This window comes from Caretta caretta, chromosome 16 (genome assembly GCF_965140235.1).
Source record: "Caretta caretta isolate rCarCar2 chromosome 16, rCarCar1.hap1, whole genome shotgun sequence".
Classification (NCBI taxonomy): Eukaryota; Metazoa; Chordata; order Testudines; family Cheloniidae; genus Caretta; species Caretta caretta.
The window spans coordinates 12,031,284-12,057,391 of record NC_134221.1 but is presented as its reverse complement, the minus strand read 5'-3'; the positions used below and the strand labels follow the sequence as shown (position 1 = coordinate 12,057,391).

At 43.0% G+C, this 26,108-nt stretch overlaps 1 protein-coding gene across 6 annotated transcripts in view; it reads right to left on the bottom strand.

The window, feature by feature from the left end:
- The window catches only part of COL27A1 (collagen type XXVII alpha 1 chain), a 239,406-nt gene extending 233,986 nt beyond the window's left edge, over positions 1-5,420 (bottom strand). For 5 of the 6 annotated variants that reach the window (XM_048823074.2, XM_048823076.2, XM_075120655.1 and 2 more), the window contains exon 1: positions 4,408-4,983. In XM_048823074.2, the coding sequence (XP_048679031.2) occupies positions 4,408-4,463 (56 nt within the window). In that variant the 5' untranslated portion in view covers positions 4,464-4,983. Of the gene's footprint in view, positions 1-4,407; positions 4,984-5,262 lie in introns of those variants that run through there. The other variant, XM_075120654.1, reaches the window with a different exon arrangement.
- Positions 5,421-26,108: the final 20,688 nt, after the last annotated feature.

The following is a 26,108-nucleotide window of genomic DNA, read 5'->3' as shown; positions in this document are numbered from 1 at the left end:
CCACTGAGGGCAGGACAAGAAGTAATCAGCTAAGATTGAAGCAAGGGATATTTAGGTTAAATATCAGGGGAAACTTTCTAACTTAAGGACAGGTTTCAGAGTGGCAGCCATGTTAGTCCGTATTCCCAAAAAGAAAAGGAGTACTTGTGGCACCTTAGAGACTAACAAATTTATTTGAGCATAAGCTTTCGTGAGCTACAGAAATGCATCCGATGAAGTGAGCTGTAGCTCACGAAAGCTTATGCTCAAATAAATTTGTTAGTCTCTAAGGTGCCACAAGTACTCCTTAACTTAAGGACAGTTAAACACTGGAACTGGTTACCGAGGGAGGTTGTGGAATCCCTATCATTGCTCAGTTTTAAGAACAGGTTAGACAAACATGTCAGTATACTTAATACACTAATACTTAATTCAGGTTTCAGAGTAACAGCCATGGTAGTCTGTATTCGCAAAAAGAAAAGGAGTACTTGTGACAAATAAATTGGTTAGTCTCTAAGGTGCCATAAGTACTCCTTTTCTTAATACTTAATTCAGTTCTCTTCCTTTAGAGTTCCTGTTGCTGAAGATCTGGCTCCTCAATCACTAAATGGAGGACAGGACATTAGTTTGTTATGACTCAAATGCTGTTTAGAGGACCAGCAACAGCATTTTACCCTTGGGCTCCTCTTTGATCAGTATCATTATCTGCCTGGTTGTTGACCTTGCTTTTGTGTGAAGTGACAACACTCAATAAGCTCATTTCTTTTGTGTTCTCAGTTATGTAACTGGAACCCTTAAAAAAAAAAAAGTGCTAAGCATAGTCTGTCACCAAACATCTATTTTGTTCTTCCTACAAGCCTCTTTGCATTCTTTGATTTTGTCAATGGGGTTTGGCAAAGGCTCATAGAATTCCCATTTGTTTTCAGTGTCATCTAAATAAAAGTCTGTCATTTATTTTTGTGACCCTAATACACTTAGCCTGGTTGGGAGAGGGGGGCAGGAGCAAGGGTGTACAGTGTCTTTTTTTGCCTTTGGACTGGGCATCTCCAGTTAGATACTGTACTTCTGCAGCCTTTGTTACAGTGTTTGAGCACCTCTCAACCATTATGGATTTAGGGGGAGGGATTGCTCAGTGGTTTGTGCATTGGCCTCCTACACCCAGGGTTGTGAGTTCAATCCTTAAGGGGGCCATTTAGGTATCTGGGGCAAAAATTGGGAATTGGTCCTGCTTTGAGCAGGGGGTTGGACTAGATGACCTCCTGAGGTCCCCTCCAACCCTGATATTCTATGATAACCTCAGTATGAGGTAGGGAAGTCTCCTTCCCAACCACTTTTTACATGTAGGGAACAAAGGCAAGAGAGGGTAGATTAAGGGATTTGCCCAAGCTGACACAGCAAATGGTTGGCAGCTGGAAACAACCCAGATCTTTGTAACCCTAGTCCTGTACCCTATCCATTAGGCAATGCTTCTTACCCCTAGGATATCACACCACTTGGTATGGTATAAGAATCTGCAGAGCTAGATCTTATGCTTTCCTGATTGTCCCCAACTGTCCAGTGCATATGTACAACACAGGGTCAGCTGGTTGTCTCCATGTTGTTCAGTTTGTCCTGTGGTGCCATGATCTATCATGAAATTGTCTACACAGAGTGACGGGGGCAGTAATTTCCTGTTACATACAAGCTGGCACCCAAAATGATCTTTCTAGGTTTTCTAAAAAAAATTGGTGCATTACAGTCTGCCTTGGTGGTAGCCAGCATTGCAGGTGAATGCTGAGCATCAGTCTTGAGGTATTCTTGTTTTGGCACATGAAGGGCCAACACATGCGAACAAGTACAAGGAAGCATGTTTCCAGGAGGCCAAAGCAGAAGTGCTGGGTCACAGAACAGGCACACTGAAGAGGCCTGCAGAAACATTAGGCTAGCCTCCTACATCGTCATTAGTTGGCACCTGTGCTGCCTGGATCCAATTGAACAGATGTAGCTGTGGCTGAAGAAGACCATGAAGTTTCTGTGGCTCTGATGTATTCAATCAATCAGCAGCAGAGTGCAGAAACCTGCTCTCTAGCCTCCAAGACCCTGCGTACATTGAGAAGACACTGCAATAAACCATTGATGAGAGGTCGCTAAGCTCGCAACGTCTGTCAGATTTCCTTGTGTCCCCCTGGTTGTATAGACTGGGATGAGGCTATTAGCTCTCCCAGTGCGTTCAACACTTATTTCACCCTACCACAGGCAATAACTGCTGGCTCAGTCAATCCAGTCTAACTCCATCCTGCATTGTACGTTTCACCTTTGGAAATTAACCACTGCTGGCAGCAATGGTTCTGGCCACACTGGAATGGGTGAATCAGGAGTATGACAATGCACTGGTACAATCGCACCATGTGTGAATGTGCCAGAATGGCTCCATTATAAAACAGCGTTGCTGTGTGAATGCACTAGACCAATGGCTGATGTACCATCTTTTTTAAAAAATTGCTGTGAAGTGGATGGAGGGAACATCAAGCTCACATACCGCCCAGGGTTCAGGTACCATCGTTCAGGAATCCCTGCACTAAACCATTTCCAAGATGAGCAACTCTTGAATGCAAAATGTCCTGCCATGTGTGGATACAGGCATGCTCAAGGGGAATGGGATGCTTACTAAGACTAGAGGCCTTAACATGTACATCCAGCTACTGAAATGGTATATTTTACAGTCACAGCCTTCTCGGAGCAAATATCAACATAAAACAGAACAAAATAAAAAGCTCGGGGATAACGTGAAAGGTTGCAAGCGACCTCTGCGAGGAGGGAAAAGAATGAGCAACATGCTTATCAGCAACACCCTTGTAAGGTATTTAACTAAAGGAGACCATTATTCTGGGAGAATCAGACATCTGAAGAACTAGCATAAGTAGTATACTCAGCGAGCTACAATGCTGTACTCTCCTCCCTCAGTTGCAGCTTCTTGCTGTGCTAACTGCTTCCTCAGCAGGATTTGGATGCTCCTTGGGATTTGTAGCCTTTGTGTCCTCATTACAGGAACAGTAATGGTGTGATAAGTTATCATGCCTAAAAGCTGGTGCCCAGTAAGGTGACCTTGCCCTGCCAAACATCTCTCTCTGGGCCTTCTCCCTTTGCTCTAGTCCCTCCAGTCAGTCTCCACTGCCCCTCTCTCCCCTCCTACATTTCCACCTTTGACAGATGGATCAGAGTCACACCCTCCCATCCACAGGCTGTTAGACCTAAGCAGGCGTTTCTCTAAAGAGTACGCCCAGCATTCACAAGGTGTGATTGGGATGAAGACTGAAAAGCCTGGGCGAAAAGGGAACATGCCCATTCAGTCTTCATATATATCAACACACAAGGGCTCACAAGGGACAGTTAGCCCGAGCCTTCCCTGTGGAGAAACCACCCACCTCTCCACACAGTTATACACACAGCCTACAAGGAAGCAGGCAGCCCTCTCTTTAGAAGTCACATCCAAGTTGCAAGCTGCATGTAGCCAAGCAAGCTGGGCATGGCACCAAGGGGGAGTAGGGGTGCACAAGACGCCTCCTCACTCCCTCTCCCATCTCAGACACCCCATATAAATCTGGCTGGCAACACAAGGAGATGTACACAAGGCTTCCAAACTGCCAGGGGAAAAGAACCCCAGCACTTCAAGGGAGTATCTGTAAATCATCATCATATCCGACAGCGCAAGCCTCCGGTTAACCCTTCACTGGGCCAGAAGGTGTGGAAAGGAGACACCGGGGGTTTCTTAGTGAGCCTCAGTGGGAAAGTAACCCTCCCCACCCCCAAGTTTCTAAACAAAGCTCTGATCCATTTTCTGCAGCCCCTTACTGAGGGTTTGGGGGAGGGGGTTCAGAGAAGAGAGAGGAAGCCTTAGGTATAAGGCCCCGCACACTTAAATGGGGGAAGGGACTGAGGGTCCCATTCCCAGCAAGAGCTGGAAGCTGTTCCCACTCGTGTCTGCGGGGGACGGGGGAGATTAATACTTTCTGCATTTGTTGCAGATACATTTCCTCCCCCGCCCCCCGGTTCCAAGCCGGGAGCTCCCTCCCTTCCCCCACCTACCCCCCCCCCCCCATCAAAGAACGGGGTAGGAGGAAGCCACCCCTCATCCTCGTCCTTTGCTGCCCAGCTCCGGTCCCTCCTGGCCGCTTTCCTCCCCGTCTGGGGTAGCGTGGCCTCCGCTTTCCCAGCCCCTTCTCCTCTGCAGCCTGGCAGTTTTCACATCGTCCCCTGCTTAGAGCAGGAATGTCTCCCCCACCCCATCCCAAGCCACCCGGGAGCAGAGCGCTGCTCTTTCCCGTGCGGAGTCCTCTCTCTTCCTCGGCTCGCTCCCCCCCAGGCCCCACACTGTATGAGGGGCCCCCCTCGTCCCCCCCCCCGGTTGTGCTTTCCCCATCTCAGGCAGAGTTAGGAGTTTTTACTCACCCCCTGGCTGCTGCTGTTGCTCTGAGTCTGGAGACCGGCTCTGATTCCGGCTCCATCACGTTTAGTGCATTGTCTCTTTCGGGCAAGTTTTGCAGCGATCCATCAGAAAAAGGGGAAAAGGCTGGTTTGTGGGTGCATCCTTCCCAGGAGTTCAGCTCTCTGTCTCTCTAAGGGGCTCAGCTGTGCCAAAGACACCCCCTGGCCCGCACGGCCAACTCCTTCCCTCCTTCTCTTCTGGGTCCTTTTGCTTACACAGAGCTTTTAATCCCATTTAACTCCCTCTCGGCAGACTGCAGTTACCTTGGGAAAAAGGAGAGAGAGGAACAGAAAGTACAAGCTAGGAAAAGAATGTGGCCCATGGTCGCTGTATTTCTTGCCTCTTATTTTCCTCCTCACTATTAATATAACTTCTGTGATCTCTTATTTCCAAAGTCCTTGGTTGAAAGTGTTTTTTTTTTCTCTCTCTCTGAGCTGTTACTTGTTTGTTTGCGTGGTGGTGATCAGAATTATTTTTATTTGCAATGCAGATGTGCTTCCCAGCCCCCACGAACTCTTCTCTGGACTTAGAGAAAAGAGGGGAAAAGGCAGATTTTGAGAAATGAAAATTATTTAAGGATGTTTCTGCTGCCTCTCTCTGCTGCCCTCCTCTGTAACACTGAAGTGAAGCACTTAAAAAAAAAAAAAGAAAGAAACCGACCCCTTCCAGTCTATCCCAGGAGAAAATAAATAGAGAAACTCCATTCAAACCCCTCTCTGGCCTATAGAGGGAAATTAACAAAGGTTACATTCAAACCGACCCCTTCATCTTTCACCAGGAATGGAAAACCTGAAAAGAAAACCTCTGGTAGGACTGACCCACAAATTGCCTCAACTGTTCTCCCCATCTGATAGCAAAGTCAAAGGTACTTTAAAGATTTTTCTTTTGCGGAGTGCTTTGAAGAGGCAGTTTAGATTCTTGCTTAGGGCCCTCAGCCATCCACACAAAGGCACCGCTATCCCTCTCTCCTCTTTCTGTATTTTCTGCTTTTGGAGCGGGCAAGCTGATGTAACAGGTGATTGAAATGCAAGGAGCTCTCTCCTCTCCACGCTCTCTGTCTCCCACACCCCTCTTTACCCATACTCAAGCGCACAAAATACAGAGCATAGGAATTGATGTCATTCTTACCTAGGGTCTCTTTAGAAATTAAAGAGTCACAAGTCATCATTCCAAAGCTTTGTATAATTAGAAAGGAAACTTTGGATGATTCTGTGCATATAAAGCAGACAACTGAGTGATCTCAAAGGTGCTACCTTCTCCAGCTGTATGAGGTCCCCCTTCTAATTACTGCAAGTGAAGTATGAATCGCTCTCCCAAATTCCCATGTATAGACCTATGTTAGTGTTCCAGACATGCATTTTGTCGAGCACATGTAACAGTAAAAAAAAAAAAAAAAAGGTCAGTTCAACAGGGCAGGCAAATAATCACTTGAGTACATGGGGGAGGGGGAAGAAGGGAGGGAGAGATTGGCTGTTAGATTCACTGTAACCCAGGTGGCTTGCATAGAAATTAGAACCCTTACTAGTTAAAATTACAATGTGTCAGAGTCGGACACTTTAAGAAGCTGTTTTCTGCTCTGTTTTCTGCCCTAAGCCTCAGTTTACCAGCTCATTGGATTATTGTCCCCTTTCCCTGATCCCCTCCCCTCTTCAAATGTTTTCTCCCTTCCACGCTTTGCTTTCTGTCTTTGACACTTACTTTGTGGTGAGGTGAAAGGTTGTGCAATCTCTCCTTCCAGACCCTAAATTCATTTGTATTCATTTGTCCCAGCAACTTAAAAAAAAAATTCTGATTCTGATTTTTTCTTTAAATCACACCATGACTTCTGAGCTGAGGGCCAGACAGCACCAAGCGCCTCCTTGGGTCGTTGGCTCTGACAGGTCCAAACCTTCCTGGCAAGTTTCTGTTCCCCCAAGTTCAACAGATAATCCTGTCCCAGGATTTTTGCAGAGAGATTTTCCCAGGGCTGCTGCTCTGTTGGCGGCTCATGGATGCTGCTGTGGGTCAGTGGGGAAGATGGTTTGGGACCAGGCACTGGCCTTGAAGGAACATGGAGCTTAGAAGCCTTCTGATGTGAAGAGAGGTGGAAATTATAAAAGACTGCTCTTGTCCTTTTTAAATAGCTGCAGCCAGGGACTCTGCCTTGGCTCAAGTGCACCAGGTGTCCGGTTTCAGCAAACATTCAGCTAATGAGCCAGGATCCAGCCTCCAGGGGGCAGGGTCCACACTGCACTGAAACATACAAAGGAATCTACTAAGGAAGGCTGGGCATAGAGTATCACTTAGGGACACAGTGACATCCCAAAAGGGAATGGGCTTGGGGTGACACTCACACAGAGTGGAGAGAGACACAGGAGGACTGGGGAGGGAAGGATAAAGGCATGCAGCAGGGAAGCTAGAGAGAACTGGACACAAAATACTAAATATAAAACACCTATTTATTATCAAGGGCTGACAGTGTTTAGAACTGCACAAGGCAGACAGGAAGACATGACCCACTGCAGCATAAGGTCCTGCAAGATGCTCTTCACTGAATGGGAATCAAGGGCACGCTACACCTCACCAGATCAGACACTAAACAGTTTTGGGTTTCCAACGTGAGACACCTGAGCCTGATTTATAAGAGCAGCCCAAACTGCAATGGAAATCAGTGGCAGCTGTGGATGCTCAATCCCTCTGAATGTCAGACCCAAGGTAACTCAAGTTGGGCATGGGCACCCAAATTGAAGGCACACACATTAGAGGCCGCTCTTGAAAATCTGGCTGCAAATGATATTGACATTAAACCACCTTAAGTACTTGGATGCAATGCCATAAACAATAAGATAGATGCACAAGTCAAAGTTCTGTGAACCTTTCTTGAGCAATGGGAGTTTTGTTTGAATAAAGATCTCAAAATCTGGCCCAAAATTATGGTTTCCACCATAACTCAGCCCCCTCGTACATAAAATATATGGTCTATTATTGTATATGCTGAGCATTGTTCTTCTGTAATATATGTATGCAATTTGGCCAAGTTACAGTTGCTTCTAGGAACTATGGTTTGTATCACCTCACTTCTATGGGGTGTGAAGTCTCATCCATAACTTTGCTCTGAAGTGTTTGCATTTAATTTCTTTGTTTGTTTTAAGAGAAGGCTCGAAGCAACCAAAAGTGGAAACAAGCTCATTATATTCAGTTATTTCAGTGACAAATTCAGATGATCTCACATTTCATTGTTCTCTCACACAGAAGGCAGATTTCAGAGTAGCAGCTGCGTTAGTCTGTATCCGCAAAAAGAAAAGGAGTACTTGTGGCACCTTAGAGACTAACAAATTTATTTGAGCATAAGCTTTCATGAGGCATATGAGTAAGAGCAATGTACAGACATCTAAATGTGTACAAACACATCCAGATAATTGCTACCATATGAGCAATTCAGGACCTGACCCTTTGCAAGCTGCTTTGCCCAGAAAACCCGAAAGCTCATGCAGCAACCCACTGAAGTTATGGGAGCAAGGGTCTAACTGAAGATCAGCTTGCAGGATTGGACTTTAATCACTAAGAGAAATGACACATTTGGTCATTCTTAAAATGCAAAACACACCTTTCTTCCTCCTGCCCCTATAACTGCACATCCCCTCCAAGACCAGTCAACATTAACTCTACCAAACTTTCCTTCCCCAAAAATCCATCAGTGGGAAGAGAACAAGGTGATGCTTTTCAGGACAGTGCTATAATATAAAACAAAACAAAAAACAAAACAAAACAAAAGACAGCAAAGGTGAAAGAAAGGTGGAGGTAGAACATATGCATAGATCGCACTGGCACATTATTAACACAGCAGTTCCCAGTTCTTGGGATACACAGCAGTTTCTCTAGGACTTCAAATGAAATAGACTTGGGACACAATCTTGCAAATGCTTCCTCACAAGCTTCTCTTTAATCACATGAGTAGTCATATAAAAGCAAGCTAAGCACAAAGATAAACATTTGTAGGATGTGGACATGGATGCAATCACAGTATTGTCATCTTAAAAGTAGAGAGAGGTAAATTAGTTTAGATAAAATAAGTCCCAGTACCATATCAGCAATACGTACTGCCAATGAAAGAGAGATTCAGAATTTAGACTTTGTTCTTAAAGGGAGAAGCTACAAAAACAGTCTGAATAGAAATAACTTCACAGATTTTTTTAAACCAAATTTCAATGGAAGTCATTACAATAAAAGTTAAAATAATGTAGGTATTGCGAATTCAGATCCCTCAGCATAATGGCATTGCATGAGAAACTGAAACTCAGCAAAAACAAAACTGAAGTTTACCATTCTAGGTTCGTTACTTAGCCAAACTGAGAAACGAAGAAGAAACAACTGCCACCAAAACCACATACACACCACAAATAGTGAAAAGTGCACTGGATTTTTCCATCTTTTTAAAAGTCTATTTAAATAATTTAAGGACATATCCATAAGGTTTTTTTTATACAAGAGATTTTAACCTTGCAAAAAGTATGCCTTAAAAAAAATGCAGTATGTAATCATTACTGGTTGAATACATAGAGTATTTAAAATATTTGTCCATATTTAGATAACTTCCAAGAGAATCACTACCCATCTGTCCTTTGGATCCATAATTTGGAATCTGGTTAAGCAATAAGGCTTTTATTAAAATCGTTTCATTCCCTTGCTTCTTGTGTAGACCAAGTGAGAAAATGCCCAGGAGTGACAGGAAAGAGTGCATTACAGCTGTGCTATACAACTGACAATATCTGACTTCAAGCAGAAGTTGAATTCCAGAAGCTAACCTGGACTTGCCCTCCTCCAGTTTGGCTTGGTCCTAATGACGTTCTCATTGAATCACAGTGCATTTTTACCTGAGCCAGTCATCTTAGTACAAGTTCTGAAAGGCATCTTGAATCACTTATTGACCCCGAAATTCACAGATATGTTTAGATCTATTTTAGCTAAGTGCCCTATTCAGATTTAAAGTTGCAACAAGACCAGGCAAAGGGCATAGGCAGCCTGAAATCTGAGGCACAGGAAAGGCCTGTGGCATGTATCAGACCACAAAAGAAGGTGAGCTGGAATAGAGCGGCTTTCACCCCCTCTTGGTTGATGGTTCAAATCCAGCCTGGGTTGGCAGACATCTAAATTTGTTTCTCTGTTGACTTTAAGTTGTTTGGTGACTTACATTACATTGAACGTACTCTAGTCTACATCATAAAAAGCTACCACCATGGAGGTTAAGCAGTCTCTGCAAGACCAAAGGAGATGAAGACTGAAATGAGCCATGGAGACTGAACTCTCCTCTCTGTGCTATAGATCGTCCCTCTAGATCACTAGTACAGTACACTGGTATGGGATGAAGCTTGCCATGTCCACGCAGTACCTGTTTGGTAATTATATAAACCTTAGTCTCCAGGGTGGCTCATTTAAGCCCTGATCCTGCATCTGCTCAGTGGGCTTTGATACCCATGAGGCTCAATTTCACATAAACCACCAAACTTATCAGCAGGGAAAATAGTTTAGATCTCTGGCATCCTGGGCTGGATGTGAATCACTGACCTAGAGGCAAAAGGCTTTTTATCCCATCTCACCTCCTTTTGTTGGTCTGATACATGCCACAGGACATCGAAGTCAACTGAATTTGCACGGGGCAGGGCTTGGCCCAGGGTGTCCTGTATCCATCGTTTAACATAGTCTGTAAAGGTGAGATAATCACCCCAGGGAGTGATATATAAGCACCAACCTTTGTTTCATCCTTTATTCATAACAGGAACCAGAATATTCTGCGTTGCTCTTTGCAGCAGTAGTTTCTGGTGCTTTTTGTAACAGATTGTTCCAGTTCTAAAGGAACAGTAAGTCTAATTTTTACAATTACATGCCTCACTTTCAGACTCCCACCCTTTCTCTCCAAATATTGGTTTATTACATATTAAGGCCCAATTACCCAGTCAGTTGCACATTAACTTCATCATGAGTTGTTTTCCCACAACTGATGGGACAATCAGGCCCAAGCTGTTTATAACTCAAAACTTTTAGGTGGTGGATGAGGGAATGATTCATTTGCTCCTTTACTTTCTGGTGACATAGGAGGATGTAGGGCCCTGTTTGCTGCTGGAGTAAATAGGTGCATCTCCATTGAAGTCAATGCAGCTTATGTCAGCAGTGAATCTGGCCCATTGTTCCTACATTGCACTTAAGTGTCTTACTAGTTCCTTTTGTAGTATCACTCAGTTTCTTTGTGGCTTTCTCATTCAGCCTCTGTAGTCTCAACTTCCTGTACTGACTGTGTCTTCCATTGGTCACTAGTTCCAGTCAGCTCTTTGCACAGAACCAGGACCAAATCCTTCCCCAATTTATCCACCATGCCCAGTACCCTGCAATGAGACAGGCACGAGCAGACCCCCGCACATGTGCAGAGCATTGCTGAAGTTACTACGGGCTCTACCCGTGCTCAGCTCATTAGAGGATCAAGGTTTGAGTGAGGGCAGAATTTGGGTCCTGGTGTCAAATTTTAGCTGATACTTAAATGCTCTAAGGAATCTCTCTTTTGTTCCTTCCTTCCTTCTTTTACAGTTTCAGGCATGACATCATATTATTCAGGGCCTTGTATTTGCTGCAGGGTTAAGACCAAAACATTTCTTTTGTTGTATTTGTGAAGTTCTGTTTTTATGCCAGGCACCACTGTTGGGCTCCTCTCTAGTGATTCAAGGAACCGTTATGCACTACTAGTACGTCTCTCATTAATAGTTCCCCAGGAACAATCTTTATGGTACAGGAGCTGCACAGTAAGCTAGGAAGCCATGTATGGATCACAGCTGCTGTTTGGTGGAGTTTTTTCCTTCTGCAGTGGCCATTTTAATAACTTCCACCCCACTTTGTGCCTTACGGTTTGCTTGGCGATACAGTGGACGAGTGGTGACATGTTTGAACTCATGCAGCTGTTTGATGTGAAATGTGTGAAATTCTTTGCACTTTGCTAGAACAATAAGAGCCATTGTTCTTTGACCACTGCTGCTGAGATGCCATGCCTGGCAAGGATGAATTTTGTGTGCATTCCTGTTACTGCATCACATTGGGCTGGACAGCATGGCAGTCTCAAGGAGGCTGGAATAATGGTTAATTATTAACCTAGGCCTTGTCCATGGAATGAAATAAATCACAGTGCAGAGAAACAAAGCCAAACCTACCTTTCTTATGGAAGTGCAGGTGGCAGCTCAGGCCTCTATTGTATTCTTTTATTGTTAAGCAGAAGAATTGTTATGCAATTTCATGGGCCATGAGTTAGCTGTAACATGTGTTGTCCCACCCATACTACAAACAAGATACACATTATTAGATAGACACCCCAAAAAACATGCCAGACCACAGCACACTAGTATGCTTAGATATGTCAGGTAGGCGGGCCCTAGATATCTCATTCCTAGCTGTTCCTAAGTGTCTTTGTTCAGGGTGTCACCTCACAGAAACAATGTCTGCTTGCAGCAGTATTCCTTTCCGTTAGACTCATTTGGTTGGATACCTGTTTCTAAGATGGGTTCAAATCATACACTAGGTCTTGGGCTTCTTCCAATGGCTTACACTATTGGGAAATACTGGGGAGTGGCACTGTTAACAACAATATCCTCCAAATATGATGTTACATTAGGCTTTCCTGCCCACCTTTGGCAGCTGGCAGGCTGTGACGATCCTGCATTGCTTTTAGAAATGAACAGAAGATCGCCATGGCCAACTTTTCCCTCCCTTAATAAAATAAACTTTAATATGCCACACTGCTGCTCATGCAAAGCAATAATTCTTCTTTCCTAGTCCTGCAGTTGTGCTTGATCAATGCACTAATATATGAGCAAATACCAGCTGGGACATTTGACTCGGTATGTCAAATGACTGGAGTTTGCTCACGACACTCTGCATTGGTGGAGACATAACCAAGCGCTGTCCCGATTTTATTGTTCAAGTAAAATGCTCTTTTGCTACAGAAACCGAGCATCTGTTCTCCTGCTAGCAGTACTGCCCCAAGAGCAACCTCACCTTTGGAGACCTCCAAAGTTACTCTGGATCTTCTCTTTGGAAAAGACAATATGAGCCCAGGCTCACTGATCAAAATATGTTCCTGTACTGTAAAGGGAAACTAGTGGGGTTACACCTCCTACTGTGTTATGTGCTGAATGCTTTAAAAGCACCACTGTAGAAGATGGATAAGATGTAGATCCTATTAATCACATTAAAGTACAATATAATTGTATGTATTGTCTGCCTGTTTGCAGCATTGTCTGTTCTTTGTTTTACAAAAGCAACGCAAGAATTAATGGATTTGTGAACCCCCTTTCTGGAATACTGCAGCAGAAGTAGAAGAACAAAAACTACTCAGTAGCTATGAAAGAGTATTTGCTAGCTTTGTCTTTATTAACATTAGCCCTGTGCTCTATTCTGTAATTTAAGTTTTGATCATCTTACATTTTGTTTGATGATGTTTTTTTGTTCTAAGAATATGAGAATAATAAAAATGGTTATTAAACATTTATACTGAGTTAGTGCCTAAATGTCACAACCAGGTTGGGTCCCATTTTGCTCAGTACCGTACAATCACATAATACATGAGAGTCCCTGCCTTGAAGAATTTACCATCTAATCAAAACGAAATATGAAGATTATGAAAAGACAGTTTGCTGCTAGTGTAAACCCCTGGTGAGTGTGTGCTACGGGTGCCCCTTTGTTCCTGGCCCACAGAGGATATGAAGTGTTACAGCGCAAACTAGAGTGCTTTCGTTCAAGATCTAGCAACTCATGCTTTTAGTTCTGGAGATCCCTAGTTCAGCCCCTGGCATGTTGGCCAAAACAGTGGCCACCATTCTAGCTGTAAAAAAGTATGGTGTTGAGACCAGACCAGCTGTGCCCTTTCAGAGATACTGGAATTGGAAACTGCAAGATTCTCTCTGAAGAATCAGGCTGTAAAATCCGAGAACTATGTAATTATACCCACTGCCAGCCAACCACTGCACATGCAACGGAGTCAATGGGGTTGCACCCGCACAGAGATTAGGGCAAGATCTTGGTCATAGTGAGATTCTATGGCTTGATCTAATGTCCACTGAAGTCAATGGAAGGACACCTGCCACCTTCAATGGGTGTTGGACTGGAACCTTACTGAATTGCTTAAAAGCATCAAAGGTAGCCATGTCTGAATTTCAAGAAGACTATAACAAGAGTAAAAACGGAGGTCACGTCACAATTTCTGAGATGACACAGCAAACCATAGTTAAGAAGGAATTAAGGTGAAAAAAATATGCCTGAGCAGAAATGAAGCAAGGCTGAGACCAGATGGAGAAGAGCTGAGCACCTGGTGGAATCCACCTGGTGTGGTAACAAAACAACAAATCTTAAATAACACTAGGAATAGACTTTTCTTTTTGCGTGCATGTGCGCGCACACGCACTTAGCTGAGGCTTTCACTCAGCTAAGCCCTAAGGTATTAACAGTGAAACTGTTGCAATTTGATTCATGTTGCCTGTGAGAGTAGCATTAAGATCCCAAGCAGCCATAAAAGGCAATTTCTTAACTTAATCTAAACTAAGATTTTCAGATATGGCATTGTTTCCTTGAGTAATTGTATGTAAGAATATTTACAACAGATTGCTTATCAAAGTGTTTTACTGCTCCTGATGCAATTCAGAGAAAGTGATATGGTTATTAGATATCAGTCAGTAGTTAGTTAGGTATCAAACTGGCTTCTAAAATGTTGTGTCTTCAGACAAACTACAGGGTTTCTCTGTCTTGAAGTAGTGTGGTCCAATGCCTAGGACATTACCCTTGGACCCAGGAGATTCTAGCTCTCATACTGACCTACTATGTGACCGTGGGCAAGTTATAGCACCCCTTTGTGCCTCAGTTTCCCCATCTATGAAATGGGGAAAATGATAGCAACCCTCTTGTGTGGAGAAGATCTTTGTGTTCTACAAATAAAGAGCACTGTAGAAGTCTTATTTTCCTATGCAGTTGCTAATAGATCCTAAATCCTACACCCCATTTACAGGAAGAAGTGTGACTTTATTTCCCAACCAGTCCCAACTTCATATGTGAAGTTCATTAGGAATCTTTCAGTTATATCTGGCTATAAAGTGTCATACCAAAAAATTTAACATTAATCCTCAAATTCAACAATATTTCCTGGAATACAGTAGCCAGATACATATGCATATGGTTGAATTTGGGGGTTAATATTAAATTTTTTGGTATGGCACTTTACATTAATATATTATGGCTTATTGGGATTTTGTGCTGAAATGCCCACTGTTATATGGGAATTTTATATACATCTACACCATGTCTAATAGGCCTTCTTTTTTGAATCAAACAAACTCCTCACTTCTGTGCTCTCTCTCGCTCTCTCCACCCCTCCACAATGGCAATAGTATTTTGTAAAGCTCTACAAACTGGATCCATTGCAGAAGGTGAATATTTACTGATGTGGATTAGGACTAATGAGAGACCTGGTTGTGTCTCTGTTCCTCCAATTCCAAAAAATCAAGCCAATATTTATATACCCAACAGTGAACTGAATCCCTTCTTCCCCAGAGGAGAGTGAAATAAAATGAAGTGATTGAAACTGATGTTACGGAAGATTTTTTATTTTTTTTATTTTTAATTTAAACATAATTGGATAGCGTGCTATTCGTCAGGCAGTGACCACACAGCAGGAGATTCCATCAGTGAACAAAAGTTCATTGGATAGTGTACAGTGATCGATCTTTTACTGTATTTGTTTAGAAAGGTCCAGTCATGTAAGATGCTGAATACCCTCCAATCCCACTAAAAGTTCAAGGTGTACTCGGCACCTCTCAGATTTGGACAGAACACTTAGGAATTAGAAGTGGCTCGCATTCTAGCAGTAGTCTAAACCAATTTATCAGTGTTGTTGTTGCTCTCCCAATGTAGATATCTAATCCAAAGCCCACCAGAATCATGGAAAGGCTACCATTAACTTCAATGGTCTTTGGATCAGGCTCTGAATTTGCGTAGACTGTCGGTCCTTCATCAGTTGAGACTGAGCTGATCACAACACGTCTTCCAATCTTCTCTCGCTCTGGCCATCCTTCGCCATGTTTGTCCATATTTCCTTGTTAGGAAATCATCCCACCTCTTTGGAGGCCAACCACGTGGCCATTTCTGTTCTCGCAGATACCACTTGGATATAGCTGCAGTCCATCTGTTGTCGCTGAGTCGGACCACATGTCCCGCCCACCGCATTTTGCTGACCCTGCTTTCAACAACATCTCGCACTTCAGACTGCTGCCTAATTATTTCACTGGGGATGTGTTGTGGAGTGAAATGCCCAAAAATGTTCGTTCCATCGCCCTCTGTGTGACAGACAGTTGACGTTCTTCGGTCTTTGTCAGCGACCATATTTCACTGCCATATAACATCGCTGGAAGCACGGTTGAATTCAAAAGATTTGCACAAGTTGTTTTGCTGATCTTTCCTTGGAGGATGTCCTTGAGGTCATTGAATGCGCACCATCCAGCTTTTTTTCTGTGTGACCGTTCACCTTTCTGATCATGGCACATGTTGACTTCCTGGCCCAAATGAACTTATTTATCAACCTCTTGGATCTGCTCTCCTCCAAGAGTTATTTGCGTTCTTGGCAGAACATCTGATCTCATGTATTTCGTTTTTGACCGGTTCATTTATAATCTGACTTGACTACTTTTCGCATTCAGTTCTTTAAGCATTCTCTCAAGCTGGGCTGTATTTTTGGCTATCAGCACTATATTATCTGCGAACCTGAGATGGTTTAGCCGCTCACCATTGATATTAATCCCGCCTTTCAAGTCTGTTAGTCGAAAAACCAATTCAAGACAGGCTGTGAATAATTTTGGTGAAACTGTATCTCCTTGTTTCACACCTTTCTCGATGGGGATTCGGAGGGGAGTATCGAACAGCAGTATGTCCATGCGGCAGCAAGAGTTCGCTTCCTTCAGTAATGTGATATATTTTGCACTGATGCCCTGTTCTAAAAGAGCTTCAAGAACAGCGTTAGTCTCTATGCTGTCGAATGCCTTCTCGTAGTCCACGAAGGCAATGCATAAAGGGAACTTGTATTCCCTTGAAAACTCTAATAGTTGGTTTAGAGTGAAGAAGTGGTCTATCGTGCTGTAATTCCTTTGAAAGCCGGCCTGCTCTCTAGGTTGCTGTTCATCCAGGTTTTGCGACAGTCGATTTATTATTTTAGTGAACAACTTATAGATATGCAAAAGCAAGCAGATTGGGCTATAGTTCTTTAGATTTTCTCCATCGCCTTTCTTATGCGGCAAGATGGTATTGGACTCTTTCCAACTGGACAGTATCTTCTGGATTTCCAGGTAGTGGCTGAACCTTTGGGCGAGAGCTTTCCAAAGTTCCTGACCTCCTGCCTTAAGCATTTCTGCTGTCAGACCATCCTTGCCCAGAGCCTTCCCCTCTTTCATTTGATGGACTACGTGATGGACTTCGCTGATGAGAACCGGGAGTATGTGTTCATCAGTTTGTTGAAGTGATGGCATTGGCGCATCTATACAGGATGCAAACAGCTGGGTATAGAAATACCTGCAGATTGCCTCCATCTCCATTCGATCAGTTACTAATTCTCTGTCCCTGTCCTTCAAAGCCGATAATGATGACCTGTACAATGCCAGTTCCCGTTTGCATTTTTTGAGACTTTTACGAACTTCAGCAGCCTTTAGGAGCTTTTCGGTTCGAAATTTCTCAAAGTCTTCCTTCAACTTTATTCGTATGAGCTTGCAGAGAAGGGAATACTCAAGCCTGTTGCTGCCATTTCTTTTCATTTTCCTCCTCTTTTCCAATAAAGTCTTTGTATTCTTCGAGATTCTTCCGTTAGCTCTTCTTGGTCTTTCACCAAGCTGATTTCAGCTGATTTCACACACCGTTTCAGTCTTACTGAAGTTCTCATAATCATCGTCGCAGTCGTTCAGGAGGTTCCAATCTTCCCTAGAAATGTTTTCCTTCAGGATTGCCTCATCAAAGGCTACCGGTTGGTGCCTTCTGTTCACCATACTCAGCACCTTTTTCTCCACCTTCACAGTGAACGTGAGTCTGGCTCTCAGTAGGTGATGATTGCTACCGATATTGAATGATGGCACTACTGAAATATCCTGCATGATGCATCATCTATTGATCAGAAAGTAATCAATTTCATTTTTTGTCTTTGTGTTTCATGCGATCCAGGTCCATTTTCTGTTGGCCTTCTTTCGGAACCAGGTGTTACCAATGAACATTCTCCTCGTCTCTGTCAATATAGCTAGTTCTCCTCGCGCGTTTCGTTCTCCAATACTGTACCTTGCTATGAACTTTTTGCCCTCTCTCCCTCTTCCAACCTTGGCATTAAAATCTCCCATCACAATCGTATATGTGGAACTCTGAGCGAGGGTCTCCTCCAGTTCCTGATAGAATCCTTCCACATCATCATCTTCGCATGCACTTGTGCGAGCATAGATCTGGATGATTTTGAGGGTACTATTTTGGTTCAATCGGTGGTAAAGCACCCCGATACATGATGACTTCAAATAGCATGAGACAATTTTTGAAGACCATTCCTTTTTTACGATGAATCCAACTCCTCCAACTGTCCTCTTGCCTTCTCCTTTTCCTATAATGACCGTGCTTCCATCCTTCCAGCTGACCACCATCTACCTTTTTCGTCGTGTTTCGCAAACGCCCAGCACATTGCAGGCTGTATTTGCCTTTTCCTCTATGAGATGGTTTATTGATTCCTCCCTCGTCAGTGTTCTGCAGTTATAAGTGCACACTGAGAGAGTTGTCCGGTTTCCTTTTGGCAACCTGGCACTTGAGATGCTTTGCAGCCTCTTGTCATTTGAATGCCTCACTGCCTCTGGAGTGGGGATCGAGGAATGTGCAGAGAATGGAGACTTGGTTTTCCATGTTGTTTTAGCCATTGTTTTCAGCCACCCACTGGCTGGGCTGTCAGTGGCGCGTTTACCTCCTCAATTTAGCTATTTTACAGCCTCAGAAAGAGGGATTATATGCCCCTCCACAGACAAAGCAATCCCCTCTCTGGGCTGACAGTCCAGCACCTTGATAGCTTGGCTAGACCTGCTGGAGAATGCACTCTGCTACCATCGCTGTCAAACAGCCAGGGTCACCGCTGCACCACGTTGAGGCATCAAGGTAGGATTTGCAGCAGGCTCTGAATTTAATAAGTTTTGTTTTTGTTTTTAAAACCAGTATATGCCCACTGCAAAATGCAACTTCTCCTAGCAGGCAGTTACATTAAAGAGAAGATCTTTCAGTAAGGGATTTGCTTTCTACTTGCCTATGACAAATTGCTGTGTAGGTCTTTATTTCCCCATATCTAGTCTCCAGGGCATGCCTGTTCTGTATGAATCATAAACCATCTAATTTAAGCAACTAATCATAACATTAGCTTCTCTGATCCCGTCTCCTATGTCCACCGAGGTAATTTAGCTCAGCCAAATCCCATGCAACTCGCTAATGCTTGGAAGTAGCTTACCCAGAAAAGTCAAACATGGTAGCCAACTGGAGTAATTGGATGTCTGCTGTCATGATTAGGATCCCTCCAATTTGATTAAGGATGGAACAAGAAGCCATTCTTTTATGTATTAATTTTCTTTCAAAAGTACCTCAATTTTAACCTTAGATAATAGGGTCACTATTACTTTTATATTAAATCCCTTCTAAAAGGAACTTTCAATCCCCTTTCTTCAAGATATCTAGAGTCTTGAACCAGAAGGGGGCTGTAAGAAAGGGGCTGCTGAACTAGCTGCTGAGTTTAGTTGATATTGTTTGTTAACGTATGTCAGAGGGCTTAGAGGTTCCACTTCCCTCTTGGTATAAATTGACATAACTCCACCCATTTCAAGAGTTTCACCCATTTACGCTGGCAGAAAAGTCAGCCCAGCATTTTTAAATAGGTGCCTAGTTTTGTAGATATCAAAGAGTGATTGTTCCATAATGTCTTTTTTTTTTAAAGGAGTTTAAGTGCTTGTACAGCATGGTCACTTTGGCTCACATTATTAAAATAAAATGTTATGAAAACAAGCACATTCAGTTTCCTATTATTTGTTAAGTCCAGTTTTAAAATGAGCCCAGTTCCACTGGGGAAGCGTCCTCACACTACTTGTGAGCAGACGTTCCCATGCATAGTTTCATAATAGGATGAAAAAATCCAACACTCCATATGAAGAATAAGTATTAGGGTCCCAGCTCCACTCACAGTTAGAGGGATGTTACCTTCAATGGAGTTACCTTCAATGGAGTTTGCCTCATATTTACACTGGTGTAGCTGGGTTCAGAATTTGGCCCTTAGACCCTTAGCTGGGCAGATGTCATTTTCAGTGGCATCATTACAGGGTGGCAATTATAGGGACCAAATCAACAGCTTTTAAGTCTATTTTCTCCACTGCTGTTCTTCCAAAGCCCATTGAAGTCAATGGGAGTCTTGTAATTGACTTAAATATGTTGTGGACGAGGCTTGAGATTTGTACCCCAAAATAACCAGAGACAGTGATACCAAATGTTCTTCCACTACTCTGAAAACAAAATAGCCGAACTGATTTAACTCTGAGATCATCTCTCATCAGATAGAACATCTCACTAGCACATCAGCAGACAAACTTTTCCACTGGCAAACTGACTTCACCATCCTCAAGATTTTGTCTCTAAGTCAAATCTATCCTTTGTCAGCTTCAGCTCCCATTTTATATCCACCCTAAATAGTTATTTTTTCTCTTATATTGTTTCACTGGAGTTATTTATAGGGATCTGTTATGTTAACTGCTTAAGGTTTTTTTCTTTGTTTTTTAAGATGAAAGGAATAGTTCCACTAGTCTCTTCTCGTTGCATCACTATAGTTACCCTTCTTTGAACTATTTCAACTGCACTTTTTAAATGAGTGTGTAGCTCAGATCTGCAATCTTTGTAAAAGTCCTGCATTAACTAACTTGAACTAATAAATAAGTGATAATACTTAACACTTTCCATCTCCAAAACCTTGCATAAAACATTCATATTTTCTTAATATTCATACCAGTGTAGCTGCCCTGTGCAGTAAGGCAGATATGGGGAGACACTGTTCTGTCCGCTATATTATCCACAGTGCACCCCATGGTCAGACTATGTTAAGGAGCTAACTCACAATGTGGGGGAAAGTGGTTCCCAGCTCACTCTCCCACTGCTCCCTCCCAAACAACTCGCCAGTCACCACCAACCCCATGATGAATAGATTGTTATTACAAACAACACTTGGCAGGTATTTCTAATACACCTTTCCTCATAGGATCTCAAAATAGTTTACAATTATGAATGCGATCTCAAATTTAACACCTGTATGAGCTAGGTAAGTTATGTTCCCTGTTTAACAGATGGATTTACTGAAAACCCAAGAAGTTTAAATGGCCTGCTTTTCAAAGGTATTGTTCACTCCTAGATCCAAAGGAGGTCAACGGGAGCTGTGTACGCTCAGCATGACTCTAAAAACCAGGCCATGAATGACTTGTCCAAGGTCATGCAGCAAATGAGCGGCAGAGCAGGGAAAAGAAACCAGGAATCCTGCTTCCCAATCCCTCAGCCCACATTTCTTCCCTTTAAACACCCATTCCATTCTGTAAGTTTCCAAGAATTTGTATTTCAAATGATGGGAGGCAAAAAACAAACAAACCCAACAACAACAAATAATGCCTGTCCCAGATATAGTGTCACTGAGACAACTTGTGAAGAAAATAATAAACAGCTTGTCTGTGCTGTTTTTCCCTTCACCCTGACTTGTTTAATAATGGAAGGTCAGGAAAAACCAAGGGACATAAGCAAGTTTCTGTACAGGACTTTCCCCCCCCCTCCCCCCCGAAGTTAGTTGGTAAAATAGCAAGAAATGCAAGCTTTAAAAAAAAGGAAAACATTGAATTAAAATATTTGCAAGTGGCACTGATGGCTTTGATTTTATTTTTATTTTTTTCTGCAAACCACCAAAGACCACCCTCTCCCTCTAGGAATACTGGGATGATAGCTTACTGAAAATTATAGATTTCAGAGTTTGCAAGGGAACCACAAAAACTCAGTCATAGTTATTAACACATCAAACACCCACTGAAGGATTAATCTTCCCTTCGCCAGAAATAACCACGCAGAGTAAAGGTAGCAATCTGACATCAGACACCCACAACTGGGAGGTGCTTATTAAAAGTACCAGAGCAGGAAGGCATGCCTTGCCTGCCTACACAGATCACAGTGCATAAGGGAGACAAAGCTGGGGAGAGGAGCTCTCCTTACAGAACTAGTTTAAAGCTTGCTTTTACAAGGTGGGTTTGTGCACAGTTACCCCTTCCAAGCACCTAGCACCAGGACTACTGGCTACAATGATCTCTATGGAGAAAAGAGCCACTTTCTTCCCTATGTAATTCAGTGGGCTAGATGGACCTTTGGTGTGACCCAGTACAGCAATTCTCATGTTCTAACACCTTTTTTGGATGGGTATTGTACCTCTCACAGGTAATGAAGCGGAAGTACAGAGATTAAAGGCTGGATTCTGCCGAATTTACTCATGTAGTGTATTACCCTTGCTTCTCAAGTAATCCCACAGATTTCAGTGGGGCTGCTCACAGGGTAAGGTGCATACGTGTCAGAATCTGGCTTTAAGTGAATCACCTAAAGTCACTCAGCAAGTCAGCGACAGATCTGGGAATAGGACCCAGGAGTCCCGACTCCCAGTTTCCTACTGTAGCCAATAGCCTGTATTGATACTTAAACATTTCCAGAAAGGGTGTGTGTAGAGGGATTATGAGATTAATTACAATAGAATTGATTCAGATAATCTTTGCCCCTAAAGACACTTTAATATAAGACACAGGGTCAGAAGCAGATATTGCATGATTAAGTCCTCGCTCCTTCATTTTTAATTGAAAGAAAGTGTTTCCCTTGCTTTGCGTGCCGTCAGTGGATCCTGTGCTAGATGTTTTCTTTACGATGCAGCAGTTATTCCTCACTGAGGGTTCATCCAGTTTAATGGAGTGATCTCAGTGGGTGGACATCTTGGGTCTCTTTCCAGTGTGCTGTCGTTTTTGAAACCATTACCTGTATTGTTCATGTGACATGTTTTGGTGAGAGCTATTCCCCAGCTGACACACTGGATGGACAAAAGGCTTTTGTAAAGACAAAAGACAGAGTGAATTAACCCTTTTCTCACTGAACTTCATGGCAAGTACACCCAGGAAACGTCTCTTAACAACATGGCATATCCGAGCTGATTCTCCATTTGCTTTACAGATAGTTAATCGAAAACCACCATGTGAGAGATGCCCAGAAGCCAGCAGCAGTAAAAGCTCCAAGGAAGTTAGCAGACAAATGTACTCCACAGTGATACAACTAGTGCAATGTGGAGCTGTGATCGACCTGGGGCAGAGTGCTTAAACAGATGTGGATCTGTGACTGCAACACAGCATTTATAGGCAGAGGCTCACTATTCTGTGCTCTTATGAACAGCAGGGGCCGAGGTAATGCGATGAAATGTCCCTAGCTGTGAATGGCAAAGTAAAACAGTACACAAGCTAAACCTTAATGGGCTGGTTATTGGAAACAGCAGCCCATACTGCTCTGTTTCTCATCTCACTTACATCAAGTTTACCCCTGTATAACTCCACACTCCATACTGGAGCTATTCCTGATTTACAGTGGTGAAGAGAAAAATCAGTCCTGCCTCTCCAATGCTTTGTCTAGCTAAAAAAAGCGGATCTGCAGATCCTGACTGACAGAAGAACATACACAAAGCTTTTACTCAGCTGAATTGTTCTAAAACAGGCTACAATATTGGCACATGGCCTTTTAGGCAACAAACATTTGCATCTAATTTGTTATCTATTTCATCTCCCCACTATAGGAATTTAGGATACTTCTAGTTTGCTTGCTACAGAATAATTAGCCTTGCTTAACCTCTCCAAAAGCAGGAAATAAAGTGCTCCACAGACAATTTCCCTGGTCACAAAAAGAACAAAGCCAGGAATAGATTAATCACTGGATGTTGTTTCCAGGATAAAAGTCAAAGCTGAGAACACGCACCTTGGTTATTAAAATGGTGACTTTCTCTGCCATTAAAACCCAGATGCCTTTTGTTCCTCCTGCTGATTCAAATTTTTGAATACTTGAGGCTTGCAATGTTGGTGGTCTAACACACAGCAACTTAAATGCTGAGGGTGATTACTGTTGAATCCTGTGTATATATGCAGTATATGTGTGTGTGTGTGTGTGTGTGGACAACTTGGGTATGAGATTAAAAACCTGCTTTATGTTTCAGCTCAATTCTTAGTATTTTAAGGTAGTAGCTTTCCATCACTCCCAGCCTGGCCCACAGTTCCTCCCCTGCAGCCGACCAGTTAGCCTTCTACAAGGTGCAAAATGAAGACAGTCCCTGTCATGAAGAGCTCGCAATCTAAAAGACAAACAGAAAAGGTGATCCACTCGGAAACCAAGAGTGAGGTGTAACTTGGAGGGCTTCTAAATGGTTATTGGCTCACTTCTCTTTGGCCATCACAGAAGGAGTGAGCCTACAATATGATAGTAAGTGTTTAACTTACACATCCCAGGTGACAGGGTTAATAGTGCTGGTATTTACCTACTTCAAAAAATTCTCTCAGAGTCATTGGTCCATCACTGGAGAAAGAAGAGCCCATATTAATTAAGCGATTGGCCCAACGATCATTGGTTTATGGGAATACAATGGGCTGGGTGATGTTCATTTGCCCCACTGCACACTCAAGGAGGGAATGGGAGATGTTCTGGACACTGGCTTGTGATCACAACTGTTGCAGTGTAGACATGGTGGAAATTTACCAATATAAATCCCACCTGCTCAGCTGTAGTAATGAGAAAGGACAGTTTTACAAACTCACTTTTCAGATTTGAGCCACACAGTGCAAACAGCATTAGGTGATGTGGAGAAGCTCGTGAGATTGTTGAGGAGAGAGGCTACTGTTTACTGAAGATGGGGCAGGTTTCAGATATTCTGATGGAGGAGGCCCCTCTCCCCCAACTCCTTCATGCTACGCAGGTCTGAGACTGGTGGGGGAAAAGTGCATACACAAACATACAGGGCACAGAATCCAAGGAACATTCAAACAACAGCTCAGCTCAAAACCATGGGTTAGTGTGTCACAGTCTCATTCCAAGTGAGAGATTTTCTGCTGTTCTTTGATTTAAGCCGAGGCAAGAGCAGTCGACTGTTTTAGATAAACCAAGAGAGGAGGGTGTGAGTTATGCCCTACAACAACACTTTTACAGCAGCTGTGAAACTGAGAAAGGAAAAAAAAGAGTGGAATTTCATGCCCGAAATGTCACTTTGCAAGATGGTGAAAGAGCAGCCTGGGATGGAGAAAGATGCAAACCTGCCATTTTAAATCATGCCATAGACTTGGATACAACCCCACATTCTGACAAAGGACTTAGTGGAACCTTGAGAGCTCATGTCTAAGGGCCTCTTTCAAACAACATTAGTCTGTCAAAATAATAGAAACTACAGCTCTCTAGTTCAGTTCCTAAATAGAGATGGAAATTTCACTTTCGAGTCAAGATTTTTCAAAAGCAACTATGATTTTGAGTTCCTCCATGTTTGGGTACCCCACTTGAGACACTGTAAAAGGGCCTAATTTTCAGGAATTGCTGAGTGCCTGGCCTTCTGAAAACGAGGTCCCTTTAAAAGTATCTCAGGTTGGACACCCGAAAAATGGAGGCACCCCAAACCACTGTTTGAAAATCTTGGGCTAGGCCCTCTGCGTAGCAAGTCACTTCAGACAGAGTTTCTAAGTTCTATATTATATATTTACATACACACACACACACACACACTTTCTTTTATACATTCTATAGACTGGTGTTTTCCCTATCTTTTGCTGTTACTGTCCAGAATACTATTTCCATTTGTTGTGAAACATCCAGAAAGCCTTGGCATAGTTGGAGGATTTGTCAGTTATCTTATAGCCTTCCTTTCCCAAAATGGAAATGAAGTTTTTCCACATGTGAAGAGTGACGATTTCGTGATGATCCTGTATACTGTTATGTTATCTTATAGCCTGCCATCTAACTAACACACGGAGGCCCCGTCTGTTCCAGAGCCAGAAGAAATGACAAGTTAAAGAGACTAGCATCTCAACTGACAGCTTTCAGGATGAACACTTTTTTCCCCTCCTCCTGTAAGAAAAATCCAGATGCAACAGCCTCTCAGTTGACTTAGGTGGCACAAGAAGGACAAGTGTCTTGTGTAAGTGACTCAGGTTGGATTAGAAGAACCCCAGTTCTCCTCTGGCTTCCTGCCTTTGGTTCTAACCACTAGACCACATGGACTCTGGAATGAAAGATACTTTCACAGAACAGCTCTCCACATACTGTGACTCGGACTGTGTTAACCAATGGTGTTACCACAGGACTTCACATACTGTAACTAGTATTCCTCCTGTGCCGTGCTGGTTCATACCACTTACCAAACAGAGCATGAAGGTAAAAAGCTAACAATGCTGCATTCTGTGTAATTCTGGCACAATCCGGGAATGTTCTGAATTAAGCATCTATGAGAGCCAACAAGATCTAAAATTCTGATGTGCATCAGTACTTGGATCCAGCTGTTTTGCCTTTGAATACTGGAGAATCTACATTTCTCTCAGATTTTGCA